General features: G+C 37.4%; 1 protein-coding gene across 3 annotated transcripts in view; it reads right to left on the bottom strand.

Annotated features, from left to right (window-relative positions):
• NELL1 (neural EGFL like 1) overlaps nucleotides 1-25,513 on the bottom strand; it is a 297,253-nt gene that overhangs the window by 107,983 nt on the left and 163,757 nt on the right. For all 3 annotated transcript variants that reach the window (XM_069857451.1, XM_069857452.1, XM_069857450.1), the window contains exon 14: nucleotides 5,325-5,447. In XM_069857451.1, coding sequence (XP_069713552.1) covers nucleotides 5,325-5,447 — 123 coding nt within the window. The remainder of the gene's footprint in view (nucleotides 1-5,324; nucleotides 5,448-25,513) is intronic.

Raw genomic sequence — 25,513 nt, 5'->3', positions numbered from 1 at the left:
ACCATTCTACAGCCTGAATACTAATTAGAATAAACACCGTTTTGATTTTTATTTCACAATACCCGATGTTTCTCTGCCCAGGCATCAGTTATATTGCACACGTTTGCTTTCAGCTTTATGTCTGTAACTAAATCCACTTCATTTAATCATTCTAATAAATCTGCAACTCTGTAGAAACCACTAAATGAGATATTAATAGCACACTAAATATACCTGCTAGACAGACTGTACAAGTAAAATATAGAAGTACAATGAAAAATATTTGCACTTGTTTAAGTGTTAGATTTCTGTTCATTCCCCAATACAGAGATATACAAAACAAAGATTAGCAAACATGCCTTGTCCACATTTCAGAAGACTTGGCCCTGTTTACCATCCGAGTATATTCAAGGCCACTTTCACTTCTATGACAATACATAAGGACTTCTATAGGGAGAATTTATACTTTAAAACAAACATTTGGAACAAAATGCCAAAAGCTAGGAAAAGGCTTTTACATTACATCTAGATCTCCTTGTACAAAAGAAAACAATTGATTGCAACAAATCCTTGATGGTGACTTGTACCTTGTTCATGCTAAAAAAGCCAATCTATGACCCCTACAAAATCTGGTGGGTGGGACTTGTTTGTTGTAAGGCATTTAATCCCAAACATCATCAATTATTGCAGGAAACCTACTGATGTTTCAACATACCTATGTTCCCCTCTTTGACTTCAGTCAGCAGTACAAAGCAGAAGCTCTATAACGTGCTTCTGCTAAACTGCAGAACTGTACATCCTGCAGTAAATACTCTCTAGCTCTCATCTCGCTAAGGTAAAGTAGATGGTGGAGCACGAGGTCCTTTATGTTTTAATAAATGGCACATCCAACTTCAACATGTCACTTCCACAGCATACAGTGCAAGGTTACCAAGTGGAACAGGAGCTAGAATTTATCAGGACAAAAAAGAAGAGCAAGACGTTTTCCCTGTACACTTCTTCCAGCTTCACAGATTCAAGACCTGCCAAGATGTCACACAGAAACACTGCAGTAGTGCACAAGCCAAAAGCCTCTATAGTCTAAAATGGTACTTAACTCTGTAATCGATGCCCCTGGATCTTCAACTAGTCATGACCGTGGATGTTACTCATTCTGTATATGACAGAATTTTACTCTGTCACACACAAAGTTGTCTAGAGGTGACGCATTGTTTGTAAACCTTGTTGTCCCAGTTTTAGACTCCTTTTACCTAACTACTGCCACGAAACACAGATTTCCCACATAGCCCATCCTGACAGACACAGCACAAAGTGCAACACCATACCAGGTAATTGTTTGCCCACCATACCTAAACTAGTACATTCAGTTGCTAAATCAGTTTTTATCACCTCTCTGTTCTACCCTAAGTTAATTAACATTATGCTGCACTATTAAATCCTATCCTGAAGTTTAGTGAAATAATTGCTCCTTATTTCACACCCTCAGCTATGAACAATCTAATTCATTTATAGAATTCAAGTAAATGGGTATGGCATGAGTTTCCTTTCACCTACCAAAAACTAATTCTATTTGCTGAATCAATCTTAGTCCTTTTGAATTTATTCCATTTCCTTCATAGGAAAAACTAACTGAACAAAAGTGCAGATTCAGAATCTCCCTCTCTCAATTCAACAAGTTACACCTTTGCCCTCTGCCTTTAATGCTGTAATTTCTTCCAGCAAAGACCTCCCTGTTTCACTTCTCATTTTCTGAAGAAATCCTAAGACATAATCCATCTGATTCTAGGTCCAGTACTCTATCAAATTTACTAATGGTGATACCACAGCATTGTCCTACCTTGTCATTTCAGCTCACCTCAGCCTCATTCTGTTCTGATCTATTGCCAAAACGTCCATGTCTTTCTGAGATGTTAAAGCCCACGTCTTACAGTGAAACTGAAAGCATTCACAGAAAATAAGTCTTATTTGTCTCTATTATACAGTCTCATGGTCTATCTCTTGCTAACTATGTATTTATAAATAATTTCATGTGTTTGTCTTCACTTCTCTTTCCATTTTTATGTCACTTCAACTATGGCAGTATCTGTTTTAATGCAAGAGGACATTTCATCACCCTCCTTCATGACAGTTTCCACATTCAGTTTGACACAATCCAGTCTGTTATTACATAGCCTAGTCTATGGCATATACAGTAAAGCAATTCCTTGTACATGAAATTTATGTTTCTACTCAAGAAATGCAACAGCCCGATTATACACATCTTTTTTTAAAAAATATTTGCTTTTATCTTCAACATTTGGGTCTTGTTTCTATTTCTAAATCCTCAGCAGTCAAAACATTCCTACCCAGATTACTTCTGTCCTCTTTATTTCTCTGTATTTTTCACAAAAAAAATGCAGACATCACAAATTCCTGACAGAATAATTTCATTAGGTTTACCATGCAATTTAATTTAACTACAAATGCATTTTCTTTTCTAAAATACAAATAACATTACTCCACATTTTTTAATAACAGTATTTGGGGTTTTTATAAAGACTATCACAATATTATGCAGTAGAGTCGAAGAGGAACATTATTCTGATTTTTTTTCTGTTATATTGATAAATAGGTTGTCGAAATAGATTGTACAATCAGGCACAAAGCCAATGCTTTTCTCTCATCGTAAAATTATTGTTTCTCTACTTATGGTTTTGCTGGACAATATTAATAAGATTTCTTATTGAACTGCATAGATGGTTTTTCAGTAGTAGCTGGAAAAACTGTTTTGTGTATGCACACATCTATAATGTAACTATTTATGGGACGTTTTACAGATGAGAAAAGAAATGTTATCACAACTTCAGACAGGATTACATTAAGCTTATCTTTTTTATATTTATTTTTTTTCCAATCCATATCACCTGAAGATAAAGCTTCCAAACTACTACAAGACAACATAAGTAGTTTATAGTTGTCTTGAAGTGTTCACACCTCTTTCCTTGCACCAACTCTAGCATTTGTGTAACAGGTGACTGGTAATTTGCCTGTTGTCTGTTTTTAGCCAGACTGCACTCACAACATGTCACTGTTAAACTTGGTAAAATAAAAAAAAGTGGTATTTCTGGTGCTACCATGGGTAGGATGGAATAATTCATTAAATTAGCCATCCAAAGTTCTAAAAATCTCAAGTGAACATGCAACCACAGGCTGAGAAACTTGGACCACTACTTTACACTGTTTTACTATTTACTAAAACTCACACCAATATTAGCTGGTTTGAAGCAGTAACCACTCCATGTAGCGACAGACTATTCTTATCCCTAGTGACTTTATTAGACTGCAAACAACTTTTCCACAACCTCCGGTTTTCTTTTCAATTCATGTTTCTAAGTCAGAATAGCAGAACATACTTTGCTTCTTCTATTTCCACGTATACCTATCCAAAAAACACAAATATAGCTACATTCACATGTGCAATTCAAGACATGCTAAAAAAATACATGCAATATTTATTTTATCCATATCTCATATGGATAAATCGTATCCATAACTCATATCTCAACAGAACTTTGAGGGTAAAAACATTATTGCATTTCTCCAGTGAAATTTCATTACTTCAACATTACTAGATTAATACATATGTAGTAGGAGGTTCGCTTTGAATTTCTGGCACATTAAACCAAATATCCAGGTGTGCAAACAAAGAAAATCAGTATGAAAACTTGTTTTTTATAACTAATCTAAACACTCCTGCTTCAAAGAAATATGATTAAGGGTTTGTCTTCTTGTATTACCCTCAGAAAACAAAAATGTCACAGTCAAACAGACAGGTTGTTCACTCAGACTTCCCTGAAACTATAGTTGTCTATGCTGCAATTTACATTCACTGTAATCAAAGACTGAAAACGTCATTCAGAGAGTTTCTCCCCAGTATCACCTCTTAATCTTCCATACAGACAGACCAAGGTTTAACTTGCCTACCATCTTTGTAACATTTTGGTATTCCTTCTTATATGCTTACAAAGTGTTTTGCAGTTTTAAACGCTCTTGTGTACGTAGGCAATACTCAAAGAAAGTCATATTAAAAAGTAATCAGATGGTGAATGCTAATTTAGCAGTTGACAGGCTAATCTTGGTGAAGAACTTGAGCTTTAAACAAGAATGACATCAATCTTCATTCTTCTTTAAGGAATTGCTTGGCCAGTTTACAACATTCTGAAAGATTAATAACCAGCCTCTTGCGACCCCAAACTATTCAGAATATTTTACCCAGTACATTCCTCTATTTCAATAGTTGCCATTTAAAGAAAAATTAAAACTTAGTTTTCTATTATTGTAATTCTGCTTAGAAAGTCACAAAGTACGCAATCCCAGACAACAACAAAGAAATAGTTTTTTATGAGAAAAATGTAACTCATGAATATGAGTTACAACTCAATAGTACATTGTGACACAGCCCTCAATAAGCCACTGATTTAATATATTACCTCCTCCGTCTTTATATTAGACATTTACTGTTCTTTCTCTATAGAAAGAAAATTTTAAAAAATACCCTAGATAAATCATAAAATGGTTTAAGTTGGAAGAAAGCTTAAATCCATTTTCAGTCCCCCTGCCATAGGAAAGGACACCTCCCACTGAATCAGGTTGCTCAAAGTCTCATCCAATCTGGCCTTGAACACCGCCACCCATGGGCCATCCACAACTTCTCTAAGTAATTCGTTCCAGCGCCTCATCACCCTTATAGTAAAAAACTTCTTAATATCTAACCTAACATGACCTACTACTTCATAGAAAGCATGGCTGGCTGTCAGCTTTTCTTGTTTACGTAAGTGATGAATCTTCAAAATATACACTTAAAAGTAAATATTTTTTAAAAAAATAAATATTTTTTAAAAAAATATATATTTTTTAAAAAAATAAATATTTTTTAAAACAATATTTCTCTTCTGATTTGAGTAGCCAAATAGCAATCATATGTTAGCATAAAAGACAATTATCCTAATTTAAAAGCCATCCAATTAAATTTTAAAAGTCAAAGGTGAGAGCACAGCCTATCCACAGTTTATAAAACAATGAACATGACCTAAAACCTGAATGATACCAGCTAAAATGACAGAATTCAGTGACAGTAAATGAAAAGTTCTTTCCTTGTAGCACTCGAGAAAATATTTCCTTCTTTCCGAGAAGTTATGCACAAATCAATTCCCATCATCTCTGTGCATACTCCATTTGCCAGATGATAAACCTTACACAATCATTGACAGAATCCAACCATCACAAGTTACCAGAATGCAGGTGACTGTCAGAAGATATTAATAGAGTCTGCCACTTTGCTGGTGTTTCTAGAGTAACAGACCTACCTCGGCAGATGGTCCCGTTCCCCACGTATCCAGGTTTGCAGGTGCAGCTATGTCCCCTGACAGTGTTAGTACAGATTGCGTTCTCATCACAGCTATGCTGCCCACTGCCGCACTCATCGTGCTCTACAAGCAGGAAAAAGAAAAGAAAAAAAAGAAAAAGGGAAAAATATTACAAGAGAAACAGTGATAATGTGGCAACAAAAAGCAAGTGGAATAACAAGGTTGCCTCAATGGCTGAACACCAGGAGTCTGAACACCAGGAGTTTGATGTAGGAGTCAGCTATGGGTTTGCTTCAGTTAGGAAACTCAACACCAGTAGGTTATTTAGGTTCAAAAATGGGAAAAAAAAAGAAGCGGTGAGGAGGCAAAGTACAGCTATGACAAAAATCCATGAAGATGACATCACAGAAAAGCATCTGCTGTGAAGACTAACCTTTACATTACTGCCCATCTCCAACAGTAATAAGCATAAATAGAAGGTAAGCGAACACAAGAGGGGCCCTAACAGCATGCCCTTTAAATACACAGTTCGGTTGTCACAGCCACTCGCTGTAATGCATGCTGAGCTGACTCTTTCCCTATTAGAGTGTTATAACATTTTACGTTTTTAGAGGGCCATTCGTATCACCAAACCCCAAAGAGACTTCCAAACAAAATGGGCCATATTTTGCTTTCATCCTGCAACTCTAACTGCTGCCACTGAGCCTAATTTGCTGGAGCTCCTGCACTTCACTCTCCTGCTACATTTTGTTCTAGTAAAGCATCAGTTAGAGGTGGCGAGCTACCTGACCCTGAAGTTTCTCGCTTCTTCTAGCAATTACTAGGAGCTTCCCTCATGCAGTAGGAGTGCAAAAAGAAAGCCTGACTATTTTATACCCTTGCACTGGTGGATTTACAGTTTTTTTTCAGTGGGATCAAGACAATGCAATGAAATTTCGTAAAACCACACAAAGGACAACAGACATAATCAAAAACCAGAATCTGGAATCCTCCTTGGTTGTCTTAATTTATGCAACTGCAATCATCAGGCTAGTATCCATATACTCAGAGGTAAGAGGCATCCCCTTCTAGAATCAAGGATTTGCTTAAATATACCAGTGAATAAGGGGTGTTCAAAGGACTCCAGACCAAATTTAGCCACCTATAGCCCACAGAGAGAGGTACTGCCTCTAAAACATGAGCAAAATACAGACACTGAATTAACCCTTATGGAGATCCTCTCCACCGAGAGCAAAGGGATCAAAGGCTTTGCCACCTAGAGTTAACCTCTGCAATGCCCTCACTTTACTGTATTATAGAACAACAGCCAAATTTCAAGATAACTCAAGACGTGTAGATTTGAACGCTGAATTCCAATGAACCCTCCAAATCAAATACTTCTGCAACACTGTTGATAACTATTTGCAGAACATACATCCAACATATGTTTTATATTTTTCAAATACATTTGACAGAAAAATGATATGGATTGCAACCATTTTCTTTTATACAGCATCAAAGCGATATATCACTCGCTCAGTTTTTGCTTTTAGCAACTAACTCTCATACACACACACACTCAAATGTGCCTGGCTTTAGCTGATAAATTCAGGCTTACATTTATACTTGTCAGTTTATGTCGGTCCCTAGCTCTGCTTAGTAATTCATTTCAGCTCATTTCCAATTTTCAGAAGCCTTACATATTCTGTGTGCTAGGCTTCTTCAAGGGCTGCCTGTTCTCTCCCTCATCTTTTAAGAAACTGTACCACAGCCTGATACTTGCACTCTGGTCTCACGGTGCTCAGACTCCTGGATCAGACACAAAAAGTATCAAGCTACCCTCCAAGGAAGTACTTTGCAGGCAGTTGAAGTTGAATGCTGCTGTATTTCAAAAGAGACACTCTCCCCATAATCTCTCCTTTCTCTTACTACTTTTATTAGTTGCTGCCATTATCTATCATGCGTTCATATTCAAACTATAATTAGAATGCCTACTCAAACAATCACCAAAATTAGTTAATTACTTTCTCAACATTTCAAGTATAAGCAACAGAGTTCCCAGTGGTATCATATGTGTTTTGCTCCAACACACGAGAGACTATATTCTACTATTTTGTTTTAGGACAATGTAAATCACTGTATTTACCCCTCCTGCAAACATACAGATGCTGCCGATATTTTAAGATTGAACACTGACAAAGCTGCATTCCCACAGTCATATTTAAAACAGAGGTCAGTGTTTTTTAAGGAGATATAGTTTGAAGAGTTAGCAACAAATCCAAGCATGGGAACCGGCCCTTCATGAAGCATCCTGATGCTGCTAGCACAAGGAGGGCTGAGGGAATCTCGTCTCCGTGATGAATCCCAAGTATTCTTAGCAGCAGTGCGGCTACAATGATGGGAACTTTAAATGAAGTTTTCCCTGGTGTGGAGATGTCTATAGATGATGTTTCTACAGGCCTAATAAGAATGAGAAAGCATCGATTTTCTGTCAAGCTACAAAAATCTTTTATTTTAGATGGGAAAACCCTTAAGATTCCATCAAGTATTGAGTTATCTTGGGTTTCCTTCTCCCTCGCAAGAGATCACCCTTCAGAGCACTTGGTGTTCACACATGGAAAGAAGACTCACATTTTGTTTAAACTCAAAGAAGATGATAACTAATTTGCAAAGATCATTGTTTTACATATATTACCTATCCAAAATCTCCCACTCAAGCACTGATCAGATAGAATCTGCTTTTGCTTTAATGTTAAATACTCTCTAACTAGACAGCAATCAAAGACTGGAAGAGAATGATGCTGAGAAACAAATAAAAGGAGTCTCAAACAGTATCATTCCAAAGCACAGAAGAGGAGAGAGCCAATACAAAAACCTCAGAGTTGTATCTTAGTTTGACAATTTTACTTTCAGCTGAAAATGAGAAGCACAAGAAAGGGGACTCTAAAAGACAAAACCAAAAGTTTTTTGGGCGTTGTTGTTTTTTGTTTTTTTAAACACACCTAGCCTCCCATATATATGCAGATATAAATAAATATGCTGCCATGCTCAGGAATGAAACTGTCATCATTAAGTTTGATTGAAGATATCCATCTCTCTGAGTTCTATTTGCTATATAATTACACAAAAGCAGCTTATGATCAAAGATAAAGAGAACTGGCAGGCTTACTGAGAAGGACAGCACTGTAGAGGATGCAATTCCCTGACCCAACACTCATTCCTCTGTACTATTAATATCCATTCCAAGAAACAGATACCATTTCAGAAGAACAGTTAAAACACCAGCATTGGTCTTTGCTTGCAGAGAAGTTTGTTTATTTATGAAATCTCAGAACATTACCTTCAGCATTAGTATTTCTGTCACTCAGGAATCTTGGTTATTGATAAAGCCAGGGAGATCGGTTACTTTTATGTACCTATTTCCCTCTATAAAATGAGAATATTACAAGATTCTATATTTTCTTTAGTACTTATCACTCTCTTAAAATCCTCAAATACTAAAGATTTTACAGAAAATTAAACTGCTAGTTTACCTTCTACTTAATTTATTTTTCCTGCAAGCAGAGACAAGATATGAAGGGACAAGCCATCTCTGAAGCTTCAGCTACACACCAGCTCACCTGCCCCTGTTTCACAGCCACCAAGTTACAGCTAAGGCCAGCAAACTACACATTTAAACCTAGCATTTTTTCTTCTGGATAAAAACCTTCTAGAACTTCCAAAAGCCTCCACAGACTTTTCCAAAATCCTCAAGAGCATCTTGTTTTCGGACTTTATACCTGAATGGGTCCTGTCTGTGAAACAATGACTATAAAGTTCATCCTTTCCTCACTCTTTATCTCAGGATGGGCCATCAGCTTCCAAAAGCACTTGAAAGATCACTTGTAAGAAATTAAGCATCCTTTTCCAAAAAAACACCTCTGCTGCCTGAGTCAGTTTTATGACGCTGCGGCATCATGTCATGTATCAGCTGTGAGTGTCCTCTACGCATACATTAACCAAGACCTTTAAAATAACATCTCCACAGAAAATTTCTATTTGAAAAAGCTGTCACTGGAAAGTCAAGCCTGGTTAACTACTTGCCTCAGGCAACTGAGATTGAATCAATTTGAACAAGGTCCACTCTGGACCTGCTATGGGTCTGGGGACACCGATGTTTATACAGTGTTTATATAGTGTTACACATTGGCACACGCACAGTAGTTAAAGGTAGGTACTACAGTTACCTCTGCTGTGTTCACAAGCAATCTAATAAAAATAAGTTTATCTTGATGATTAGAATACTCAGGAGCTGTCTGCAGAATTTGTTTCAATATTACATGGGCTTACAGAGATAACAATCACATAAAAAGCAAAGTTAATTCACCAGAAAACAGTTTCAAGTAGATGGTTAGTTGCACATCCTATTATAAGAAGCTCCAACGCAACCTACAAATCACAGAAAACCACCTTATATCAAAGCACATATATCTGTAAGCACAGTGATATTTGGGCACACAAAATATCTCCTTTTTCCTGACATCCCAGGGAAGAAACTAGTTGCAGTACAATGGCAAAACTCTAAGTAACTTGAAATGAATCAGAAACTGCTGAAATAAGCACAATTACCAGACTGCCACAGCAAGAGATGTGAGCACACTGCATCCTCCCATACTGGCGTGCACACTGGAGGCAGAGGGACCACAACCAGGCAAATAGCACACTGCAGCTCACCACACCAACATGTGCAACATCACCAGACAATACCTGCTGTATACATATGTAAAAATCAACAGTTGAATAATACCTGAGGCAGAAGGAGTCCAGAAACACAATACAACACCATGCCTGCTAAAAGAACATTCCCTGTAAAAGGTCAAGCCTCTGCTAACAGCTGTATTAGCTACACCAGAATAATCAATCATAACGCACTTCAACTGCGAAGCTACTTGCTTAAATTTGAAACAGACCTTCAGCTTTCTTCAAAACACAGGCACCTATTTAGGCTAATGAAGTTAAAGCATCTGCAGGCTGTAGCAGCTACTGCACACCTCAAATGAGCAAGCACTTCAGCTGCTCCACCATTAATATATAACCCTGCTGATAGTGGTCACTTCAGCGTCAAGTATAAATAAGATATCCAAACAAGGACAGAAAAGTCAGCAACTTTCAGGCACCCATGTTTCTGTCAGATCTTCCACATTCCCATTTTTCTAGCCTAATCGTACTGATCACATAACTACTTCTGTGATACTTGAAAAACACCTTCTGGCTCTGGGCTAAACTGGACTGGAAGATTGCAGTAGGAAAAGCACTGCAGATGGGGGGATGGTGCCACACAAAGATTTTTTTCCTCTCTGAGGTAATGTATTCTGCATAAAGCCACCCACACTATACTGCAAAACTGTAAGTAAAAAACATCACATAAAAATAATTCAGATCGCATACAAAGTTAAAGGATTTATTTGTCATGTGTATATAAATGCAGAGGCACAAATACCTAAATGTATAAATAAACAATTATAGGTAAACACAAATTTTCTCCATTCATGCGTACATGAAATGTAGTGTTTGTGAAAGGTTCTAGGCAACTCTGACAATTGCCATCAGAAGAACTGTCAGCAATAAAAAATGGCATATTTTGATGCCATTGCAGGTTTGCTGATTATGAATATCCACATTTTCAGCAAAGAGATCTTTTCAATAAAATCTGTTTCTATTCATTACACAAGAGGTAGATGGCCTCTGTTTAGATTTTATGTGTATGTATTTCTTTAAATGTATTTTTCAGAGGTACTACAGAATTTCTAGGATGCTTCTTTTTTTCCCGTTCTGATAGAGATCATTACACTTACTGGATCTGTAGGGTCTCTAAAGGCAGGATCTACTTTGCTTTAGCTTTCTATTTATTTTTTTCTTTTCTGTACATGCTTGGAGTAACTCAAGCATTTGTATTGTTGTACACGTTGTCTAAAATATTTAATGGAAAGCTAGAACCACAGATTGAAAATCAATAGCAAACAACATAGAAAAGCTGAGAACCTTTTGTTCAGGAGTCATAACTAACCGTAACACCAGGATAGCTTTCCCTTGCACAGTTCAGAAGCCTATAATGGATTTCAAACTTATAATTTCTGAAAGGTACATTTGACACAGGATTTATTTTCCAGCAAGAGTGCTGACCTTTTTATCTTTATTTTCTTTAAAAACTGATGCTCTTCAAAAAGGAACGACATTGGAATGCAATTACTGGAGACATATCACATTGAATGGTCTTTCACCATAGCTACTCTCACTTCTCATTACAAGATGGAAACAATTTTCTTTTTGTAAGGATTTTCTTCCATTAGTTCCCAAAAGCCTTCATACTTTAATAATAAAACATTCACCTTTGGAAAACGTTGTGCAAAGATTCTGATTATTTCTATTTATTCTTATTTTTACAAGACCGAAAGGAAATCTTAGTTTTTCCCCAAATTGTTGAGATGACTGTCTGCTTCTGGGGTACACAACGACAAATGCAGCAAACACATCACTACACCAAGAGACTCACAATATAGAGACAACTCACTCACGGAATAGCAAGGTCATCAGATGCTACCATTGTTTATTAATACAGAGTCCATTTGTATAGAATACATGCCCTAATGTAAAATTAATTAGCTATCTGGGAAGACTTAAGCAATGGTCTTTGAAAACTCAGAAAGGAGAAAGCCATCTCTCTAAATACTTTTAAAAAGAAGCCACGCTTTGTTGCATAGCATTAGGATTTAAATGTCTATGTAATAATGAAAGCTTTAACAGTGAGAGATTAAAAAAATTGAATTTAGGAATAATGGTGGACTTAGTGGAATCAGGATTTCAGCTCATAAGAAGTTCTGATGAAACAAAAGGGATAGCCTTTAAAGAGACTGAATAATAGGAAGCATTATTCTGAAAATACAAGAAGAATCTCCCCAGAAAAACAGGGCAATTAGAAACAAGATGCATACATCAAACAAGAGATTGCATTGCAGACAGTAAGCTAGTGAAAGGTAATAACTAATTGTAAATCCAGACAACCATGGTAAAAAAAGCCCCTGTATTTTTTTCCTACTTATGAGAATTAAATCATAGAATCATACAATCACCAGGTTGGAAAAGACCTCCTGGATCACCGAGTCCAACCATTAAAGAAACAAAGTAAAGTGTTATCTATGCTCAGACTGAATGTCAATCATCCCTGTCCATTTCCACAAGCAACAGGGACAAGGAACGGGGTACAGAGCAGAACAGCTTCACTGTGTCCCCAAGGATATGCTGCAACTTTATCCTTATGAGCAGTTAAACATACAAATGCTGGCAGAAATATCAACTTCGAAGTTCTTTCAATAAGAAACTAAAATGCTATTGTAATTTATGACAAAATGAACAGCTTCTGGTGTTAAACATGAAATTATTTAGACTGCATTATAAAAGAGTAGACATATGCTACTCCTGGGTAATTAGGAAGAAATAGTGGGATTTAATTTGAATATAAAATTCTGAACGTGTATGCTGTTACCTTTCAGAATAAAACCTCTTAAATGTTTCCCTTTGAATTCTAAAATATTTTTTGGCTGACACCTGGTTAGACGTTGGTCACTTCCACCTATCTGCAATAAAGCTTGTAAAATTAACTGCTAAAGTAAGCCATGCTGCTTTTTTTTAACCTATTTTGTTCTCATTCATTCTAATAAACTAATCTGTCTAGTACTGTCTAGAAATCATTGTAAGAAAACAACAAAATTAGTGTGCCTCAACTGGTATTTGGAGAGAAACCCTGAGATTTGTCTCAGTGACGCAATCTCAACATTTGGTTGGTTTAGTTTAGATTTTCACACAACCATGAAATCATCTTTGTAGTCATGTATTAGAAGATCATGAAGAAAACCAATGTAATCTTATTCATGCACTTAATACGCATCATATCTAACATTAATGGATATATAAGGGAAAACAAACTAAACCCACTATCTTGTTATGCAAATGTGGTCAATAATGACTCATACATCAGCTGCTATAATTTCAACATTCAGGGAGTGAAGTCTTTACAACTCATGGCCTTCTTAAATTCCATTCAGGAAGAAGCAGAAAGCAAACATAAATGCAAAGGTCTATGTATTCTGTTCCTGTAGTGGACAGGTACCGTGAGACTTGATAACCTCAAATGACTTTTCCAACCAAGCAATTCTATGATTCTATATAGAAACTTCATTATTTATTGCCAAAAATTTGACCTTACTAATGATCTTTACTCCTATAAATCCCAGAAGTTCCACTGTTATACATATATATGGTCAAAAATAAGAACAACCATAGATGATGAAAAGATCTACTATAATAGAAGACATAAATTTTTTCCAGAAACATTTGTAGTACACAAAATGTTCCATAAGGCAATGTTTTCATAAGGAGCTTTTGTTTTTCTTTTTATACTTGCTTTAATTTAACATATAGCTACCTAAGGTGTATTGAGTTGAAACTAAATTTGAATAGCCAAGGAAGAAGCATCCACTAATAAGTTTGAGTGATCTACCCTCTTCAGTATTCATTTCAGCTTATGCCTTCACATAGTCCTCTTTAGCTTCATTTGTCATATTATACTCTTAATTATGTGAATAAACCCACTGCATAAACCCAAATTCAGGTTTTGTTTGAAATTATTAAAATAGGAAAGACACTTTAAACCTTCCTTAGCACAAACACAAGACCTTTTGCTGGCAGCTATTCACATCATAAGCATCCTCAGGAGTGTGTGTGCAAGTATGCATATGATGTATCCAATTCTACTGGATCTGAATAAATTTTGCTCCAGCACTCTCCTCTTGCCCTGAAAGTCTTCATGTCACCCCCTCAGCTTTTGAGACAGACACACCAGAAGTGCCCACATGATCCACAACATCAGAATACAACACACTTATACAACACAATAATAATATTTTTCAATTTGTTCTCATTGCCTTTCCCAAAGGCACTCACGGTTCTGCTTGTCTTTGATCACAGATGAGTAACGAGCATTTTCAGAGACCTATATGAAATAATTCCAGTACCTCTTCCACAAAAGGTAATGGCTAATTTAAAGCATTGGTATATATTCACCTATCTTCTTTTTTATTATTATTTCTAACCCAAGGAAAAGATACTTTCTATTCTTGTCCTCTGTGCTGCCTCGGTACTTCATAAAAACAGCTGCCAATAGTACCCATTTGAATTTCCATGAGATGCTATCACTGAGTAGTGATAGGAAATGCTATATTGTTACAATAAAAATGTTTATTTTTGGCTAAATTAAGATGAATAATAGGTAGCCTTGCTGATCGCAATGTATTTCTCTTCTGCAAGAGAGGAAGATAAAAGAAGTAGTGGATCTCTTGCTAGCACAGTATAAAATATTTGCACATATAAAATGTCTATATAACATCTGTTAGGAAGTGGGAAGACAGACATTTGGTTTTATTGCTTTCTGAACAAAATACTATAAAAAGAAAACAAGAAAGTAAAGGGAAAAGAGGAAAATCTAGAAGAGTGAAATCCTGAAAAACTACGTCAAGGCTTCAGACACATTGCACCCTGCTAAGAAACTCCCCAAGGTTAAAGAATAGCAGCATTGAACAAAGTAGGTCAAGTGTTTGAAGATTCAGAGTATGCACCATTGTTTCTTTACATTTAAATTTTATTTTGCTAATCTTTTTCAAAAGTGTTTTTGATATGAGCAGACATGTCAAATTAATAGACTATAAACATGATTTTATTAATATAGAAGAACAGCTCCTAGATTATTAGTGAGAAGAGTCACAGTATAAAGGGGGTTTTGATATTGAATTTCCATATCATATATTCCATTAAAATGTTGACACATACAGAAGTTACAGAACGTGTCCTTAGCAAACAAGCAGGCTGATAATAAAATGGCCATCCACCCGACATAACTCTCACTTTACATTGAAGACTGCTGCAGTTTTGTGGACTTCTTTTTGAAAGGCAGATTATTCATGTTTGGATGCAGTATTGTCTTGTTTTCTGATGCTGAGAAGTGATCTTAAGAAAAACATCGGTGTGTAAACACTACACACCAGGACAGCTTGTTGGATAGCAGTGGAGGATTAATAACCCATCACAGCTTTCACATATTCCATCTCAATATATTTCTCAGATAACAAAAATATGAGGTGCCTGCATCACTGCAAATTTGTAGCTTTAATTCTCAAACTTGCCAAGAAACTTCAAGTGCTATTGTGGAGACAGGCATCAAATTCTTGCCAGACCATATCTAGACAGGAAACTCACTACAAGAGTTTGAAGAGGTCTGCATATTGCAGATTTAGAGATGCAAATGAAAAAAAAAAAATCCACTAAGGAAGAAACCATACTTAATCATCAAAAAAAACACTTTTGTTATCTTTATGCTTTGAAGAGCCAGCAAATTCATACCATCAAAGGAATGGGCTTTTTTACAAGTACAGTTTCACACTGAGCAAGGAGATGGCATATCCATAACATTCAGACTTCAGGACCGAGGCTGAACTCCACTAAGATCAGATGATCTTTCAGAACTATAAGTAGTAAGGATTGCCCATTTTCAGTCTTACAGACTCAGAGTAATTTTAAATTTAATGGTCATAGAGTGCATAGGAACTCCATTTCTGGTCCTCCAGCTCAGAATGAATCTTTCATTATGTAAACTTTTGAAGGATCAAGGGAGCACAGAGCATATCACTAATGAAACACAGCCCCATGTAAGCTCATTTTTTAAGACTAAAGGATATCAATGATTAATTCAAAGCCTCAGAGGAACAAGAAACGGTTCACAAAGTTATGAAAAACCTAATACCGTACACGTGGGAAACTCATGTACTATTGAAGAGCGAATAGCTATATGCTCATCTGCAAGAACCAAAACGTCTTAAAAGTGTTTCTCCTTATTGGATTTATAAGCTAGAAAGACCAGTTTATGCACTACACAACTAGAGGTTTGCAGTAACCTAGTGTGCATGCCAATCTCTTATTTATTTATTCATTCATTCATCTAAGGAAGTCAGAAGAAACTACAGATTTTTTTCAAAGATTCATTATGGCCTTGAAGGGTGCAATGGTCCTAGCACAGGTCCATATGCTGGAAATTCATTGCATTCTGAGCTCTGTCACACACACAGTACTTCACACAAGTCATCTCATGATGCCTGAATTATAATACATACCAATATTTTTAACAGGAACACCAAAGCAATGTGGTCATCTTTATTATTATTACAAAATATTATACTTCTAATACAATTCCTATCACAAACCAGTTAAACATCAATGTATTGGACTTTTATGAGAAACTCTCTAAGACCTTCAGCCTGATCCCAAACAGTCATTGTGATTTTTACTAATTATTTTAGCAGAATCAGGAGTTAGCACCACAAAAACAAAATCCCAGGCCCAGACTTGCAGATTCTGTACGTTCATTTGTATATTTCACAATCACAGAATCACAGAATAACCAGGTTGGAAGAGACCCACCGGATCATCGAGTCCAACCGTTCCCATCAAACACTAAACCATATCCCTCAGCACCTCATCCACCTGTGCCTTAAACACCTCCAGGGAAGGTGACTCAACCACCTCCCTGGGCAGCCTGTTCCAGTGCCCAATGACCCTTTCTGTAAAGAATTTTTTCCTAACGTCTAGCCTAAACCTCCCCTGGCGGAGCTTGAGGCCATTCCCTCTTGTCCTGTCCCCTGTCACGTGGAAGAAGAGGCCAGCACCCTCCTCTCTACAACGTCCTTTCAGGTAGTTGTAGAGAGCAATGAGGTCACCCCTCAGCCTCCTCTTCTCCAGGCTAAACAATCCCAGCTCTCTCAGCCGCTCCTCATAAGGCCTGTTCTCCAGCCCTTTCACCAGCTTTGTTGCTCTCCTCTGGACTCTCTCCAGAGCCTCAACATCCTTCTTGTGGTGAGGGGCCCAGAACTGAACACAGGATTCGAGGAGCGGTCTCACCAGTGCCGAGTACAGAGGGAGGATAACCTCCCTGGACCTGCTGGTCACGCCGTTTCTGATACAAGGCAAGATGCCATTGGCCTTCTTGGCCACCTGGGCACACTGCTGGCTCATGTTCAGTCGGCTGTCAACCAACACCCCCAGGTCCCTCTCCTCCAGGCAGCTTTCTAGACAGACTTCTCCTAGTCTGTAGCACTGCATTGCTCATTTGCAAACCATTAGCTATTCGAAATTTGTCTAAGTAGTTATTGCTCTTCTTGAAACAGTTCTAAAGCAGAGGACTTCATACAGAGAGTAAATAAACCCTTGAATTCCATGCAATATACCACACTGAAAGAGAGAAACTATACAGATCCAGCTCGATTGGAGTAGTGATGTGAATATTGATAGAGGAACAGTGAAAAAAAAAAAACCAAAACAAAACAACAGTTCTATGAAGTTCTCAGCTTCACTGAATCATAGGGCATTCACCTAGGAAAATAAATGAATTGCACAATCTGGAAAACTGAGACTTTATATGGCAGTTTCCACTGCCTAATTTACAGGAAGGGTGCCTGTAACCATTACATCTTAAGACACAGTTTTATTTTGCCTCTATGTTGCTAGAAGCTGAATATGGTGCAAGTACCTGCACTGTGTCAGAAAAGAAACCCTAAAGCAACATGGTACTGATTTATTCATACAGCAATACAACCTAATCTAAAAGGACAGACTGCTTTTTATCCATAAAACTGTGAAAGCTGCATATTTTATGAAGTTGATATCAAAACCTCATCTTTCAGGTATTTTCAGTTCAACAATAGCTGCAAGCTTTGTTTTGCAGAAATCTCAAAATCACTAAAAACATACGACAGAGACTTTCGTTTGCAATTTGTAGCCAACATTTCATCATGGTTCGATGAACTTATGTTGGTGATACAAGTTCAAAAGAATTCCTGATTTCAGCACTCCGTGATGCTTTAACTTCCACATAAAAATATTACAGACAGCAATACATGCCCCATCTCAAATTTCCACAAAAGTCTATCAGTGCTACTGCAATACAGCAAGGTGGAATTGTTTCTAAATGAACCCACACGTGTGACAAATGTGAAAATCTGCTGATATAAGAACACATAAAATCATAGCTAAGATTTTGTAGCAGAGTTCAAGTATAATGTGGACAGGACCTGTATTACTTCTCTGCATCTATTAAAGATGCAATGAAACGGCTTGCGGTGCTGCGAGTGTGTACTACAGGTGATATGAAAGTTGCAAAGACTCAGCACACCTTTCTCAGTTTTCTGTTTACAAAGCTAGACAGAGTCAAGCTGTTAGGTTCTCCTGAAAGCCTATTACTGTTATGCTTTATGTACAAGTTTCCAATTAAGCAAATGCTGCCAAAAGGGTGGACTCCAGTACCCTTGAAGCTTTTGACAAAGTAGAGATGGATTGAAGTATCTTACTGAAAGTAAACAGAATATTTGCCCAGTTGCAGCTCACCCAACAAAGCAAGTGAGTGCTGATTGAGATGCTTAAAAATGGATGTCTAAAAACTGCTTTCTAAGATAGCATATAGACCTACATTTCCAAACGGTCTGCACTCTCAGAGTGCTGAAAATCTGACTTTCCCCATGTGTTTCACTAGGACAAAGGGGTTCTCAGCATATTTAAAAAATAAATAAATAATTAAATAATAACAACAACAATAATAATAATTGTTGTTGTTGTTATTATTTCTCCTGAATATTACTCTTCAGTTTATTCCTTCAGCCTCACAGAAATATTACAGAATTTTTACATGGAAGGAAGCGATCAAATCATTTTACCCCTCAAAGACAGCAACTTCAGCATAATATTTACTCTCAACACACAGAATCCATTTTCGTTTGAAAGCAGAAATGGCAACTGGTGCATCATTTCCTAAGGCACCTATGTTTTTCCCAGCGATATACTACCATAATAGTGATCACAATAGACCATACTTGTCTTATGAGATCTGACAAGATCACAACCTGAGTTCCTTTGGCTGCAACTAGACCTCCTTATATCAGCAAAACACGGCACAGTATGAAGATCCCACTGCTGAGATACAACATAGATCAAACAGAATTTAGATGCTGTGCATTGCTCAGGCTTTTGCAACTAACTTACCAAGGATAATGACAGTGCAACTTTATTTTGCACTTGCATCACTTAAGCAAAAATCAATAAAAATTAATTAGCTATGCAAACGTATCATCTGCACGACTGAGAAAATGTATGGTTGCTTAATGTTCATTCAAACAGGGAATTCTTCTGTAACAGACTTCTGCTCCAGCTGCATTAAAAAAGCCACAGACAGTAACAGGGAATTGATAACAAATAGTATGTATTACTATTCATGAAAAACAGGGATGTAAGTACAGGATTATCTGAGAAAACTGATGATGAAAGACAGGTGCCTTTTCTCCAAAAATCTAAGAACTTTATTTCAAGAAGGATAGAGACAGCAACCTGAAGTACCTGAAATCATCAAAACACCATAGAAAGCAACAGAGAGTCAGAGCAGGGGCCTCTAGGGGATGAAGTCACGTTCCTTTTCTGCCTCCTTTTTCAGTGTTAACCAGAGACTGAGTCACAAAGTGCTAACCAAAGCTTTTCTGCTGTGGGTAGTAGGATACTGCATTCAGCCTTTAGCAAAGCATGAGCTAATTAAGGAGGATAGCAAAACACCAGGTGTGAGGAACGTCTGCAGAAATCAATTTACAGAAGAAGGCACAATGAACTTCCATGCTTAGCTTGGGTACCTAATACTGACAAGACAAATATATATATATATCTATACACACACACACATTGAGATGGAGAAAGTGGGGTGAAATGACCACAAGTCAAGAAAGAAGTATGACATTTCAGGTGGAGAATTAAAAAGTTTCACTAGAATAAGTGAGACAAAAGTCAGACGAGAGAAAATAAGAAATGAGACTTGAGCAATGGCAAACTTGGAAGGAGTGTTTCTTGTTCACAATAACTTCCACAGAAGGAGATAGCTACACAGGTACCTGTGCCTTTTGCATGCTGTTGTGCTGTATAATATTTAATGCCAGTATATATTCCAGAGAAGAATATCAGGAATAGAAAGAGCACTCCAGATCAGAAAAGGAAGCACCAAGGCTTTTAGCTGAACTGAGTACAGATCTCCCTGCAGAACATGCCTAGAGAAGCACAATGCAGGGGTTTGAAAGTCTGGCACAATCTGAATTCCACCCTTCTCTCCCTCATTAATCAACTACATGACTTGGTGACTAAGATACTTTTGCTACACTTTTTGCAAAGCAATGGTTAGAAAAGTGTTATATCAGTGCAAAACTCATCCAATATAATGAATATTTTACCAACAGACAATAATGAGGAAGATACTGGATTTGGAATATTTGAACCACTTGAAACAAAAAGGTAAAACTCTAAACAAAACCTGACGTCTGTCACTGTTAGGTGACAGGTGAACCTTATGACATGTTGGAACACCACTGATATTTCAGGACTAGCTCGTGTATACAAGAGCTAACAAATAATCAAGAGAGAATTTGAAAAGGGTTGCTGGTAATCATATGTGCTATCATGAAGCACATGCAAGAGAACCGGGTGATCAGGCCCAGTCAACACGGGTTCACAAAAGGCAGGTCTTGCCAAACTAACCTGATTGCCTTCTATGATAAAGTGACTTGGCTGCTGGATGAGGGAAAGGCTGTGGATGTGGTCTTCCTGGACTTCAGCAAAGCCTTTGACACAGTTTCTCACAGCATTCTTCTTGGCCCAAGTGGCCAAGAAGGCCAATGGCATCTTGGCTTGGATCAGAAACGGCGTGACCAGCAGGTCCAGGGAGGTTATTCTCCCTCTGTACTCGGCACTGGTGAGACCGCTCCTCGAATCCTGTGTTCAGTTCTGGGCTCCTCACCACAAGAAGGACGTTGAGCCTCTGGAGCGAGTCCAGAGAAGAGCAACAAAGCTGGTGAAGGGGCTGGAGAACAGGCCTTATGAGGAACAGCTGAGAGAGCTGGGGTTGTTTAGCCTGGAGAAGAGGAGGCTGAGGGGAGACCTCATCGCTGTCTACAACTACCTGAAAGGAGGGTGTGGAGAGGAGGGTGCTGGCCTCTTCTCCCAAGTGACAGGGGACAGGACAAGAGGGAATGGCCTCAAGCTCCACCAGGGGAGATTTAGGCTGGACATTAGGAAAAAATTTTTCACAGAAAAGGTCATTGGGCACTGGAACAGGCTGCCCAGGGAGGGGGTTGAGTCACCTTCCCTGGACGTGTTTAAGGCATGGGTGGATGAGGTGCTAAAAGGCATGGTTTAGTGTTTGATAGGAATGGTTAGACTCGATGATCCATCCGGTGGGTGTCTTCCAACCTGGTTATTCTATGATTCTATGATATAACAAGACAAGCAATTGCTGAAATAAGTCTGGCAAAAGCCCATTGGGAATGTGATAGATGCAAACTTCTTGTCATGGCTTAAGCATTAGACTGACAATCACCATAAAATTATTTGGAGGAAGGTGGCAAGACGCTAGCTTCACAGACAATAGCTTCACAAAATTTCAAGAAATAAAAAGATCAACTGCTTTTACCATTTAAATGAAGATATACTTTACATATCAAATAATATTCCTGCTCTGGATACTATCTCTAACGTGTAAAGGCATTTTAAGTCTGCATTGAACGTTTCCTAGACCACTACCCCTGTATGGAAAGGAAAAGACAAGATTCTTGATTCCCCTGTCTCCTGCTTCCCACGTCCTGCAGGCAGAGGAAGAAAAGGAAACAATCTAAGTACGGATTGCCCACAGTTTTGATAAAGACAATAACTGCAGTCCTATTACCGTCTTCCATATAAGGGGCTCGAACCCAATTACAATCACTATCGGTGTCCTGTGTCACTTCTGTGACAATGTCAGCAAACAACAGAAAATGCTGTCACAGAGGTGTGTGCCATTTCAAAGGATCCTAGATCTATGTTGCAAAAGTGCTAATATCAGCATTAAATTAGCATTAGAGTAATTAAGTAACTTTTTCCGCACAGAAGGCTATGGAGTTTTATAATTTTAACTACTCCTTAGAAAACCTGAACACACAGACAGGGCCTGCAGTATCACAGTGATAAATTCCCTGGAGGAAATCTCCTGGCACAAGCTCCCATACATACAGATTGGATGTCAGCTAGAAGCCCTTCATCTAATCTCCATCTTACAGCAACAGAAGAAGGATCCTTATGCATAACAGCCACAAGTCCTCCATTGCCACAGAAAGAGATCAGTGAAATAAGATGTTAAAAATATAATAGCAATTTGAATAGTTAAGTATTAATAGTTTCATATGGAAGGAGACAAAAAGACAACTTTTGAAATAAATTTGACCCGGCATCCTAGTTGTCACCACAGTGAAAATGACAGGTGAAACAAATTAGTGTGACAAAGCAACCGCCTGGAACCACAAACTGCATTTCAGTGTGATACCTCATGCTGCTACAACCCAAGGCAGGCATCTTGTGGGGCACACCTCTCTGGGTTCACAGGTAGTTTAGAAAATTAATAGGATAAAAATGTGCTTCACATATTTAACAAGAATCAAGATAAGGCCAACCAGGACTAATCTTGTAGCTGAAAAATTATATATATACAATATGAATTCTTTTAGCTCTCCTGTAATGAGAGGACAGTAATCTTTTTTCAGCCAGAAAGAGATTCTCTAATTGATTCGTGTTTGGCATCCTAAAAAGTATTCACACTAGGGAAGTTGAATGATATGTCACTAGTCCTGTCACCAGTGACCATACCAGCACCGGCAAAACTGCTGTATTTCCAAAGAGCTTAAAAAAAAGCATCTATGCAAAGTAAGAAGAGAGTTCAGCAGAGTTAACCCTACAAGAGACAATAACAATGCATAATGCAGCCTAGTATTAGATTCTTACTTCCAATAAGAGTTGTGTTTAGGCATGGACCTTCAGAAACAGTCCAACACAGCTCAGCAGGACCCTTCTGGAGGAATGACAATGGTGGAATATAAGGAGAAAATGGATATCAGGAGCTCGCTTCTTTCCTTTTCACCAAAAAACATGAATAAATAACTGTGGCAAAACAAGGAAGAAAATGCATCTTAAAATTGAGTATGTTGAATACGGACAAATGAAGGCTTAAGGTAAGCCTGCAGCATCCTATAGGGAACAATCTGCTACACACAGCATTTTCTAACTTCAGTCTTTCTCTGAAACTTCCTTAGTCCACGGACCCATGGGGAAGTGGCATATTTGGACAGGGTGAACACACGGTTAGTTCCAGAACCAAAATAATTTCCGTCTTTTGTTTCTAACATAAAGAACAGTGTGAAGTTTTGGCTCATGAACTTATTTTCTATTCTTTTTCTGAACAACTCATGAGGAAGATTCATATTTTCAGCTTATTCTCTTTGAAATACTTACTTGGCATTATTACAGTCCGTGACTTTGTGTTGCCAGGTTTTCAAAAGCCCTTTCAGAAAGAAACATTTGTTATTCTGTGATGCTCACTGAGTGCCATTTCTTGCTTGAGAAGGCACAATGTGGGTTGTATAATAATAATAGAGCTATCAAAAGATCATTAACTATAGCAGGATTACCAACTCATCTTGGGACAGGCTTTTCTCATTTTCTGTGTAGGCTGGAAGGGATCACCACATCTCTCATCAATGCTGGTATGATAACCCTTGGACAAGCCATAGAAACATAATGGGATTAAAAGACAATAAACAGCACTAAAGGAAAAAATTGAAAATAGGGTGGTCCTGAACTACATGTACAAAGGAGGAAGCTACATAACTCAGATTTCTATCAGCTGTACACAGAAAGAGGAGGAAGCATGGGAATAAGATACAAACTAGTTTCAATTGCAGTAAGAAAAGATACAGGAGGACAAAGCCAAGGAATGTAATATAACAGAATGCAGAAATTTTTACATTCTCTGAAAGAAAATGAGGTAATGAGTAACCAATGCAGCTCAGTGCTAAAAAAAAAAAAATTAGTAATACTGAGGCTCAGAAAGAATAAATTCAAATGAAAATTATCTGAGATGAACTAGAGAAGCTTCATATTCTAACTGAAAACAAATCAAAAAGTGCTAATGAAAAAATGCAAGACTATGTCTCTACAAGAACAATTGTCCTTCTTAAATGGTTTTGCATATTATTTCAAGTTAGCATTCAAGAAGCAAAGAACAATCAGAAGCATCACTGTCGGCACAAATTCACAAATGCCAAGAAAGTACAGGAAAAATGTAGACATCACAATAATGCAATACCCGAAACTGATATCTCACTAAGGCTAAACCTTCCTGCCCTCCCACTACAGTTACATGCAGTTTAAAGGTTATAATTTGAACAATTACAGACATAAAGTAACAAAAAGGTAATTTACAGATACTTACAGAAGCAAAAAATACCAAGAACTGGATTTTGTATGTAATCTGTGCTTCATTGTAAAACTAGGTTATCTGATTCATGAAAGCACTAAGATAGTTAATGCACTTTATTTCTGAAGAGTCTTGAAGGATTCAAATGAAAATATCCTAAGACTACAATTGTTGTTGTTAAATATTCCCTGACTATTATTCTGTTGTTTCTAACAGACTGGTTTAAGTCACATCAAGTTCATCTAATCTAATTAGATTAGATACTTCATAATAACCTGTCTGCCTTTCTAAACACAATTTTACTTTTATCATCTGTTAAATAATCACATTTTTATACTAGAGCTTAAAATGCAAGGACATTGAAAATAATGTATTGTAGCCAATTGAAATAACAGCAACAAACAGCATTTGAAGGATTTAAACAGATAGCAGCAATTATCTTCCTCTTCCTGGAGCATGAAAGTGATAAAAATGATTAGTTTTCCAAGATCACTATAATACTCATGTATCTACTTAACTTTCTTCCTTGGAAGGTCCCATTTGTTTTCTTTAAAGAAATTAATAAAAAGATTTTAAAGATTATGATTACCTTGTACTTATGAGAAAATGAATAGCAGCTACGACAAAGGTATCTAAAAATTACTAACAAAGTAGAAAATTCTCTTACCCAATATTAATAAAAATGGCTCTTTTGTGTGCAGAAATAGCTCAGATGGGCATACTCTTTGCTGGGTAAAAAACTGGCTGGATGACTGGGCCCAGAGAATTGTGATGAATGGAGTTAAGTCTAGCTGGTGACTAGTCACAAGCAGTGTTCCCCAGGGCT

Source organism: Phaenicophaeus curvirostris, chromosome 5, assembly GCF_032191515.1.
Source record: "Phaenicophaeus curvirostris isolate KB17595 chromosome 5, BPBGC_Pcur_1.0, whole genome shotgun sequence".
Classification (NCBI taxonomy): Eukaryota; Metazoa; Chordata; class Aves; order Cuculiformes; family Cuculidae; genus Phaenicophaeus; species Phaenicophaeus curvirostris.
The sequence above is the reverse complement of the archived record's forward strand: the minus strand, read 5'-3'. Positions and strand labels throughout refer to the sequence as shown.